The following is an 11,246-nucleotide window of genomic DNA, read 5'->3' on the forward strand; positions in this document are numbered from 1 at the left end:
ATTTCAGCTAGACTCAATTGGAGTTGAAATGATGGGCCTCTTACATAATGCATATGTTCAAAGACTGGCACAAGTGCTCAGCTGGTCTGAAAAATGTCCAGTCTATTATGTAATGTAGATGTTAAAACTTTAGGGTTAAGTTCAAAAGTCCTGAATGCAATAAAAATCCCTTTACATACTGTTTCGGATCTTTTCAAAAATGTAAACTTCATTGTATATAACCTGATAAACAAGCACAAGTCATCCAAATACAAAATGTGGCCCTTTTCTTTTCACTGGCCCATTGGGAGTTCTAATATCTTTTGGTGCCTCCAAGCACCTTCCTGGATTTAACAGATAAGTCCTAAACAGAGTTTATACCCTTTTAAGTCCACTGACCTCAATAGTAGAGTGTAATTGTTTAGGATTGCAATGTGTAAGTAAAGTTTCTTTTCATGTAGAAAGAGAGAAACCACAGGAGATGATTACTTGCAGGGGCGAAGGTCTTTGCCACTTCAGTAGTAGAGAGCATTGAGGAAACCACCCCTTCTAATCCATGGAAAAAAGAATCAAACATCGAAAGTGTTTAATCGTTTTTCTCCGAAGTGTTTATTGGACATCCCTAATATTAGGAGATCATTAGTGAGCATAATTATAATAATGGACATCATAATGAGACAAAGAGAGACTATCCTACTCACCCAGCCTCAGGTTGCAATTCTATGCATGCATACTTGAAATAAACCCCATTAACTGCACATCCAGGTAAACATACCTAGATCTTGACTGTAAGTGACCATATTAGTGGATTAGGTAAAATTGCAGTGTTCCCCATAATACCCTTGAAATGGACATGAGCTGCAGACTATGCCTTCTGGGTAGCTTTAAATTCTATTCTATGAAACCAGAATAATCTACATTTTTATTTAAACCTCTCCAGATAAAAGCTCAAGCTTTTGTGTGTGTATTATATAGTCAGAGTGTCCCTTTGGCTCCTGCTTGAAGTGTTGTGGACTTGTGTTGAGAGCCCACCTGGGGAGTTGGTCCAGAACCATCAGACTTTCAAGCACCTAAATGAATTTGAGCTCACCGCCAAAGGGTCATTGGACTATTCTGCCTTTTAGAAATCTGATTTAAAAGGATCACAGGTAACATCCTCTGGATCTTGAGCAGTGGAGAAAAGTGGTGTGGAAATATATGAAATATTAGGATAGTTGTGTGTTGCATATTATACGTTTCTGGGTTTTCCCTTGTTTTCTTGCTCAATATGAGCGCTGTTTATTTAGAACAGTGATGGTGTTTTGCCATTGATTTTTTTTTACCTTTTTTGCCAGTTGATATTTAAAGTTGCCTCTGAAGTAGATGTTTGTGGAAAAAACTTTGCCATTTTCTCATCTCTTTTGCTGTTGTGGGCTCTCATGTAACCACCTTCAATTTCTGTTTAATGTCTCTTTCCATGTAGGGTCTATTAGATTAAAATGAGTGTGTGGTGCAGTTGATGGAGAATTAGGCTTGTGTGGGGAAACGCGGGTTCAAATTCCTGCTCAGTCGCAAAAATCAGAGTGACTGTAGACAGTCCATACAGTTCACAGGAGGAAAGTGGGGCGAGCTACCTACCCTAAAAGAGACCACAGTGAGTTACTTCTTCAGTGTTGTAATCTATTGCATTTGAGAGCCAGTATCAGTGGTGGGATTCAGCCAGTTTGCACCACTTCGGCAGAACCAGTTGTTAAAATGGTGCTTGTAAACAACCAGTTTTTAAATTATTTGAATCCCAGAACCGGTTGTTAAATTCCCACCACTGGTCATCATGGTATATCCCACCATTGGTAAGCTTGGTGTAGTGGTTAAGAGCAGGTAGTTTGATTCCTCTCTCCTTCTCATGAAGCCTGCTGGGTGACCTTGGGCTAGTCTCTCAGAATTCTCTCAGCCCATGTACCTTACAAGGTGTCTCTTGTGGGAAGAGGAAGGGAAGGAGTTTGTAAGCTGTCTTGAGACTCCTTATGGTTGAAAAAAGCAGGCTAGAAATCCAAACTCTTCTGCTGCTGCTGCTGTTGTTGAAAGCTGCATTATCTGGATTGGCATTTAAGGACGTTTCAGTGTTCCACCCATATTTATAGTATATCAGTGTTAGTAAATATGTATATTTGGAGGAAACGCTCCTGTGGTACTGTGGCAAAGAACTCTTACTTCCTTTCCAGCAAAGGCAGCAAGCATCTAGTCTAGGCAGTGGCGTACCACTAATGGGGTATCCCATGTCCCCGTGCGCACACCATTGAGCCCCACCCCCCTCCCAACCTGATAGGCCCCGTACGCCACTGAGTCTAGGTGTGTGACAATCTGGTGATAATCAGTTAAATAATTCCATGGTTGCTGTGAGCAATGAATTCAGTTGGTTCTGGCCATTTCAACAATCATTGCAATGTGAAATCACAAAATCTATTGGTCTACTCCAGGAAGGCTTCTACAAGATGTATTGTGTTTCAGGCTTCGCTGTTGCTGTCAGAGTATCTAAACTATGCTTGTTATGTGGCCCTTTGGATGCTGGATGCCAAACACCTTTGAAAGTATTGATCTTTGGGTTTCATTGCTTCCCTTTCTTTGCCAGAGGGTCTGAATGCAGAGTACGTAAAAGGAGAAAACATGGAAGCAGTGGTGACTGAAGAGCCGCAAGGTGAGACATTTTCAGTCTTTTGTCTCTAAAGGGGTTAACTCTTTCACCCTGGGGCAGTGGCGTAACTAGGCAAACTGGAGCCCTGGGCAAAACCTGAGTTTGATGCCCCCCCCAGGCGCGTGCCCAATGCAACGCGCACCCCCCCTTGTAGCTACATCCAGTGGCGTATCTAGGCAAACTGGAGTTTGGCACCCCCCATGGGCAGCTACCCTCCCCCACTGTGACCAAGCAATGATTTTTTACACCAGGTTGTTTCAAAGTCACCATCACATTATAGAACATGCCCCAACTCACAAATCTGAGCACAGCAATAAGCCATGCCACACAGCAGAAATAATCGGTGAACACATCGTCTGTTGTTGTATTCACTACCCCCAATTGGGGGTAACAGCATCATTTTCAATGTTTCAAAGGGGAGACCTGGGATCTCTAGTTTAAACAAGTGATGCTTGGAATCCACCCCCAAACAGCATCATTTTCAATGGTGTTTAAGTTAGGAGCCCAGATTCTCCTTTTAAATCTACCTTAAAAGGAGAATCTGGGGTTCCTAGGCTTTAAACAACAATTGGAAGTGATGCTATTTTGGGGCTGATTCTCCCCCACCCTGAAACAACAGCATCACTTTGTACTGTTTTAAACCAGGGGACCTTCTGGGATTCTCCCTTTAAATCCATGTATCAAAGGCGGGGATTTAAAAGGAAAATCCGTGGAAATTTGGGAGGAGTGCTCTGCTGTCAGGGTGTGCAATTGTTACAGCTTAGCAGCACACCAAACTTTCTCAGGGTATCTTTAGGAGTCTCTTCTATCGATACTACCTCCAGCTTTAGTGAAGTTTGACAGTCCAGGGGGTCTAAAGTTATGGACCCTCAAAGATTCAATAGCCCCATCTCCCCATTACCTCCCATTGGAAACAATGGATGAAGGTGGGAGCACCCCTTTGGGGAGTCCATAGCTTTGGGACCCCCCTGGACCAAACTTCACAAAACCTGGGTGGTATCAGTGAAATAATTCTCCTGATGATACCTCCCAGGTTTATGAAGTTTAGACCCTCAGGGGTCCAAAGTTATGAGACCCTCAAAGGTGTAGCCTCATCTCCTATTAGCAGCTTCCATTGCTGGAAACAATGGGGGGGATGGGGTATTCCCCTTTGAAAGTCCATAACTTGGTCTCAGGCTCAATTCCCTGAACCAAAACCTCACCAAACCCGGGTCATACCCATGTCAGGAGAGTCTCCCAGCAAACATCCCTGAAATTTCGGTGCCTAGCCCAGGGGTGGGGAACCTTTTTCCCCTCAAAAGGCCATTTGCTCACCCACCCCACTGCAGCTAGCCGCCCTCGGCTCCCGCCCACTTGCTGCGCTCGCCCCCTCCGCCCGCTCACACACCCGCCTGCAGGGCAGGCGTGGAATAGGCACCCGGCTCGGGCGCCTTTACCCGGCCTGCGAGGCTGATCGCCGCCTGCTCCCTTACAGGGGCGGGTGGGAAGAATGCCGGCCATTTCGGCGGACGACGCCCCGACATGCTCCGCCCTGCTCGCTTGCAGGGGAAGGCGGCGGGAAGCGATGCCAATGACTGTGGCCCGGCCGCCCGAGAGAAAGCGATACTCCAGCCCTGCTCATGCAGGGGCTGAGGAGAAGAGTCCGGCGGACGACGCTGAAGCGATCGCCAGCTGCTCCTTGCAGAAGGCGGGGAGAAGAGGTGCCGGGGAAAACCGGCGGGCGGCAGCGGAAACGATCTCCCGCCACACTCCTTGCAGAAGCGGAGAGGTGCCGGGCGGGCGGCCGCCGGGGAAGCGATGCTCCGCTGTACTTGCAGAGCGGGAGAATGCCGGCAGACGGCGCCGCCGAGCTGATGCTCCGCCCTGCTCCTTGCAGGCGGGAGAAGAAGGTGTGGCGGGCGTATACCAGGAAGCTTGATGCTCCGCCCACACCTGCTCCTTGCAGGCGGAGAAGCGATACCAGCTGACGGCTGCAGCAGAAGCATTCTCCGCCCTGCTCACTTGCAGGAAGCGGGAGAAAGTGCCAGCTTTCGGCGGAGCGGCAGCGAGAAGCAGTCTCCAGCCCTGCTTTCCTTGCAGAAGCGGAGAAAGAGGTGCCGGCCGGGCCGCCGAAGCTGATGCTCCGCCCTGCCTCTACAAAGCGGGAAAGAGAGTGCCGGCGGGCGGCCAGCAGGAAAGCGATGCTCCCGCTGCCGCCCTTGCAGGGCGGAAAGATGCCAGCGGCTTCGGCAGACGGCGCTGGGAGCGGCCAGCCCTGCTTCGCAGAAGGCGAGGAGAAGAGGCCCAGCGGCTCGACTGATGGAGCAGCAGAGGCACAGCGGTGGAGAAGAGCATCGCGGCTTTCGCGAGCAGCGGAGTTCCAGCGCAGTGCTAGCCTAAAAACTGCGCCCTCTGCAGGCCAAAAATGGAAAAACACTGAAAATACAAAAATCCCACAAACAAACCTGCGCCCCCCACAGGGCTGCGCCCAGGGCAACTGCCCACTTTGCCCAATGGGAGGAACGCCTCTGCCCTGGGGTAGTCTCTCTGCAACCACATGATAGTAACATGAAGGGTGGTTCACACACAGCTTCAGCCTGTAGACCAGGGGTGTCCAACTCTGGCGCTTCAGATGTTCATGGACTACAATACCCATCAGCCCCTGCTGGCATGGCCAATTGATGGGGCTGATGGGAATTGTAATTCATGAACATCTGAAGTGCCAGAGTTGGACACCTCTGCTGTAGATTGCACATCTAACATTCAGAAAAATCAGTTGCATTCTACTTGTCCAGACAACATTCCAAACCCTAGTCCAGGCCTAAATGTGGGTGAAAGCCCTATCCCAAGAACATTCACGCGGGAAAGTCCGAACTGTTTCAGACAAAAGCTGACTGACTCATGCAGCTAAAGGCATTTGGGAATGCACAGGGCATCTGGCATGCTGGGAGACAATCCTCATATGAGCTGGCACCTCCCTCTCAGCCCCTGGGATTTCTACTAACACAGCTGCTGCCCCTCCCACTCCTCCACGTGACTCCAGGCAAAGGCCACTGAATGGGGGACCACTGACTGTATGAATGAGCTGTCACTAATCCAGTTCAGGTATGAACTGTGAAGGGGGTTTCTTTCCTCTGTTTCATACCATAGGAAACTGAGGCATGCAAAAATGGGATCCCACCACCTTGGGCAATGGTTGCATTTTTAGTACTTACACTGGTGTGGACTCATGACTTACCTTCTCCTTTTACCTAGTCAAATATTCTGTCCTAGAGCCACAGTCAGCAGAGCCACCTCCGCCGCAAGAGAACGCAAAGGTCTAAACGGTCAGACTTGGGCTGGAAAGGATTGGTCAACGGCAACCACGTACACGCTTCTCACATGCTTGTAATTTAGCTTTTTACAAATATTTGATTTGGATCCAAAGCTATTTAATGTGTGTTCTGACTAGGACAGGCTTCTTATTGTGGTAGACTGTAGGCAGGTTGATACGTTTGTTCCTTTTTTCACCATTTCTGTTTTTCGTGAAGAGTTGTAGGTTTACATCGACTTGATCATGTAGGAGTTTTGTCAGGTTGAATACAAACTACAAGGGTGCTTCAAAGTGATGTTTCATATTAGATGTAGGGATTTTCATTAATGAAGAAAAAAGCAGCTGGGGATAGTGACTACAGGTGTGAGAACAATTGAAGTGCCTGTAAATTAACAATCCAAAGCAAACCATTAAAAAAAACCTTTGTAGAAATGTCTTTCAGCTACATTGGCTGACGGCTATGAGTACATGGCTTCTGCTGACTCAAGCGGAAGTCTGTGGATGTTGGAGGGCAGAGCTTTGCCTTCTGGGTAGTTACACCTCAAGATATTTAAGTGCCTGTGGGGGTTGGTCTTCATTTGAAAGCCCGGCCTGTTGGCAGAAGACAGCAAGTAAACAGCATCCCCCTCTGACTGGGCTTCAGTATAGCTGTAGCAGTAATCCTCATCCTTTTGATACCAGAACCCTGTGCAAGTAATTGTTGTGTGTGCAGTGCTTCCTTTAGCAGACCAAGGATGTTTCAGAGATTAAACTCCAGCTTGTACATAACCTGAGGGCAAAGAAATGGTGTCCTGTTCTACACACTCTCCTAAGTGCAAATTCTTGGGTGCCAGATTATGTTTCCAGTTTCTCCAGCTTCAAGGCTTGCATGTTTGAATTGCCGGGTGGGCAAGAACTGTTGCAGCCAGATTCCATCTGAAGCTGTTTTATGTGGTTTGCAGGGATCCATTCCTAGGATCCTTTGCAGTGTGGCAGAGGATGTTGGGTACAACTGTTACCTTGCATTCTTTTCCTTGTTTTACCATTAAATTTGATTAAGTACAATGTGGATTTCAGGAATCCAGTGACCTGTTTCTGGGTGAGGACAATTTAGGCGAGGGACATTAAGCCACAAAATGTAATGCTGTAACATGTATTACAGATCAAAAGTTCAGTAGTTTTTATTTTGACAAGGCAAATAGGATTTCAAAGCACACTAATATTCATAGAATTCCTGGTCTGTAGTTTACTGCATATCCTAATAATCTTCCACTTCTAGGTCTAGTCCAATCTAACAGTGGTAAAACTGTATAATAAAGCAAAGGGAAGAATTAAGCAGTGCCAGTCCAGGCCTGGTTTTATCACAGGATAATCTGTCTACATGCAACCTAGCTAAGCTGATGGCCATTTGATTCTCTTTAAAAGATGCAGATGTTGCAAGAGGGCATACAGTGTGCCCAACCTGAGCATAATAATGTAGCTAAGATTTAGTAAGAGCTTTGAGAAAGAGAAGTGAGTCTGCCAATCCTTCCTCATCTCCCTGATGAAATCCTAGTCTTTCTTTCAGTTTATTATTAGAAGCATCCCAGCACTGAGCCACACTACCTGAGACCTTTACAAAGTGAAACCATGGGTGAATCTGGAGCCTTCTCCTTGCAAAGCGTGCACTCTGATCATTGAACTGTGGAGCAACCAAGACAGGAATCTGGCCCCACTTGAATATTTTTACATGAGGTTCGCAGGAGTCTCTCTTTTCCACTGTTGTAGCAAGAATACATTTTTATTATCTTAGAACAATGAGTGAATCGTCTGTGTCGTCAGTGAGTCAGCAAGGAAGGGTGAGCTTTTTATAAAAAGAAATTATGCACATTTCCCTAATATACTGGTGGTGGTAAGAAAGAACTTGTACAGATCACACCTGTCCTGTTTCTTTGTAGACAACCTTTAAATTGAAAGGATAGAAGTTGGACACTTAGTCATCTGAGCTCTTCTCCAAGTAGCCTGTCATGCAGCATATGACGGTCACTTAATCCATGCTTATCTTGTCATCTGAATACTAAAATACCTTTCCAAACCCCCAGTTTGTATCGGGGTCCTTTCTTATAGGTACAAGAATCTAGAAACATTAGCACCCTGCTCTCAGCTAGGAAGATTCACTCATTCACACACAGGCTGATGTGGATGCAGCTGCATATCTGGAGCCCACTAAATCAGGTTAATATAAAGGGACATCCCACCAGTTGTTACCTCTAGTGGGTGACCCATCGTTAAAGCTGGATCAGGACTTAGGGGTGTAACCAGAAGAGGAAATGTTGGCACTCCAATCTTATATATGTTTACTTAGGAGTAAATCCCACTAATATTGGTGGAATTCGCTTCTGTGTAAGGGTGCTTAAAATTGTAGCCTAGATGTTTAACAGCTTTGCAAATTCCTTCTGCTCTGTTTTTGTTTCATTGTGTGTGTTTCAAAAGCCTTACAGTAGCTTTAAAGCAAGAAAGAAATACACATCTTTTGAATGTATTTAGCTTTCCTAAAAATGCCGTGATAAGCTTCTTTCCCCAGAGGTCTCATTTTACTGTTGGCTTCCATGGGACTAAAACAGGGGACATCAAAGAAGGAATGCAGTTCCATTGCTTTTTGAAGGGCGTTTCACACAGTACAGTAACCAGAATGGAGGCTGATGTAAATCACTTGTGCATGGCAGTATGTCGTAACACCAAGAGTCTCCATAAGAGTAGAGCAGAGCCGTACCACCATGTGAGTGATTTTTGGTGGCTTCACGTTGGCTGTTGCCTTTCGATTCTGTAGAGTAGATTTTATAAAGGAAGGTTGTGGTTTGCAAAGTTTGCAGAGCACAAATGAGCCCAATACTAACAAGACCACACAGCTGAATTTTTACATGATACATTTCCAACTAGCATTTTTTTAAAAAATAATTTTAGTCAAGTAAATTTTAAAAAATCAGTAGCATAAAAATAGTGCATCTTTAGATAAATAGTGAGGAAATGTGTTACTGTGACACTAGTACTTTCACTAGGTGTCCTTTTCTTGGATAAATGAAGATAATTCCTTATTGCCAATAACGGAACATGTTTCTGTAGATGTAAGTTGTCGATTTTGTTGTATTTCTATTACTGCACTGTCCAGCCGCTGATCTGAAGCTAAAAATACAGTGCATCTGAGTGTTAAATATAACCCACTAACCACTTAGACATTTGAAATATGTATATGTAATGCATTTTTTTTAAAAAAGTAAACAATTCCACTAAGGGAAAAAAACACCAGATTTTCATAATGTGGCAATACATTAACCTTTAAGCTGCTTCCTTCCCCAAAGGCTTTTTATATGAATTTGGTAAATGGTTATGCCTTAATGTAAAATTTAGGTAGAATATAAAAAAGCCAGAGTATAGAAAATGCACAGCACTTGCTGTGGCATAATTCAGTATCCAGCCAACAGGGCAATTATGATGATTACTGATGGGAACCAATTGACTAATATATGTTTTTAAAAAAAACAGCCAATCCTATCCCCAAAGGATCCCGCCCCAAGCTGACTGGCTGTCACAGCATTCCCCACTCAGATATCTATGGAGAAACTCTGGTTGTACTCACTGGAGTAGGCACTGAAGGGTGCTGAGATAAGCCTGGGCCCTTGAGAAGCAATACATACCCCGTCTCCCCACCCCACTACATCTAAACTGGAGGTCAAAGACAAGGAGGCCCTGGAGTTGCTGGCAGGCCATGCCCGGCATTCCCGTTCCTTCTCAGAGCAGCCCAGACAGGGTTCTAAAGGCTACGTTAGTAATAACTGAAGTGGTAAAAATGGGCTGTAGTGCTTTGGCCTACAGGGCAGACTTTAGCTTTGAATGACTCTTTGCTTTAAAAATTCCAGGCAAATAGAGAACTTGCACTGCTGATCAACCCACTCCTAGCTTTCTATGCTCATGTTCTGTTTGTAGGGACGAGTTATAGAAAGGAGTACATGCCAAAAGGCACGGTGCAGTCTATCCTACCGCATGCACACACAAACCAGGCCCCAAATGAACCATCAGCTATCTTTATTAAGGGCTTAGTAGCTCTCAGAGACCTCACCTAGAGGTCTTTTTGTGTCTGCTCTTTAAGACCCTAGAGAAGGTAGCGATTAAACCTAGGACCTTCTACATGCAAGGCATGTGTTACCCCCGCTCCCAATCTTTCTGCCATTGTCTGCAACCAACCATATACTTGGCTTTTTCTGGCCAATGTCTCTGTAGCAGTGCCAGCTCTATAGTGCTACACCTCCAGAAGGAATCCATTTCTGTTATTCTACTCTGTTTTATATTCATAATTAAAACTAACTGCGTTCTGAAATGCTACATAAATACACTCGGCCAGATGTGCCAGAATACATCAAATAACATGTCTTCCACTGGGCCAAAGATATAAGACCCCCACTTCTTGTGCCCTGAATTTATATATAACAACAACAACGGGGGTGCGGGGAGGGGAGAGAAACAGAAGAGAAAAGGAAAATGGCTGTGGTATTTTGTAAATTATGAGAACATTAAGTTGCTTGAGAGCTGGCTGGCTTTATACCTTTTGCTCTTAACATCTCCCTTTGGCAAAAGGTTTAAGGCCATATCTTTGACTAGTAGGCAAGTCACTATTCTTAGCTTCACTGGGATTATCTGCTCTTATTGCATAAATTGGTATTGATCCAAGAGACGAATGTAACTTTACTAATGGAAAAAGGAAGCGCAAGTGAAAGAGATAAGCTGGGCAAGAAATGAGAAGAATGCGAGGAGCAGATTTAAAGAATAGACTGTGTTCAAAAGAACCAAGTTTTATTTAGGCAATACATACCTTTGCTAATACAGAAATGCTTTATCCCAGATGAAAATTGTATATTATGCTGTCAAAAGGCAGACACATTTTGCTAAAGTGCATATAAGAATTATGGGGGAGGGAAATCTGAACTTGATTGTTGAACTACAAACTGGAAAACAATAAACCGAAGACTGACTTGTACAACAGAACTGTTTGTGTTTGTCTTACACAATGCCAAAGAACCAGTTTTCTGTACAAAAAAGTTTTTAAATGTGTCTCTGCCAGTGCAGGGAACAGACTGCCTGGAATGATATAAAGCACTTGGACCTCTCTCTGTCCCATTTCTGAGAATTTCCTTTTTCAAACCATGCTTTAAAGTGAGAAATTCAAAGCTGTTGTGTCTGAGAGGGAAATGATGGTTGATGTCTTACTTTATTAACATCATGGTTTTGCCTTGTCAGTGCTCCTGGAGAGATGACCAGAGACAGGATGCCTAAGTAGGCATAGTAATACTT

At 44.9% G+C, this 11,246-nt stretch overlaps 1 protein-coding gene across 5 annotated transcripts in view; it reads left to right on the forward strand.

The window, feature by feature from the left end:
• The window catches only part of CD99L2 (CD99 molecule like 2), a 68,303-nt gene extending 57,371 nt beyond the window's left edge, over nucleotides 1–10,932 (forward strand). For 4 of the 5 annotated variants that reach the window (XM_048513946.1, XM_048513950.1, XM_048513951.1 and 1 more), the window contains 2 exons: nucleotides 2,588–2,653; nucleotides 5,885–10,932. In XM_048513946.1, coding sequence (XP_048369903.1) covers nucleotides 2,588–2,653; nucleotides 5,885–5,952 — 134 coding nt within the window. In that variant the 3' untranslated portion in view covers nucleotides 5,953–10,932. The remainder of the gene's footprint in view (nucleotides 1–2,587; nucleotides 2,654–5,884) is intronic. The other variant, XM_048513947.1, reaches the window with a different exon arrangement.
• Nucleotides 10,933–11,246: the final 314 nt, after the last annotated feature.

This window comes from Sphaerodactylus townsendi, linkage group LG13 (assembly GCF_021028975.2).
Source record: "Sphaerodactylus townsendi isolate TG3544 linkage group LG13, MPM_Stown_v2.3, whole genome shotgun sequence".
Classification (NCBI taxonomy): domain Eukaryota; kingdom Metazoa; phylum Chordata; class Lepidosauria; order Squamata; family Sphaerodactylidae; genus Sphaerodactylus; species Sphaerodactylus townsendi.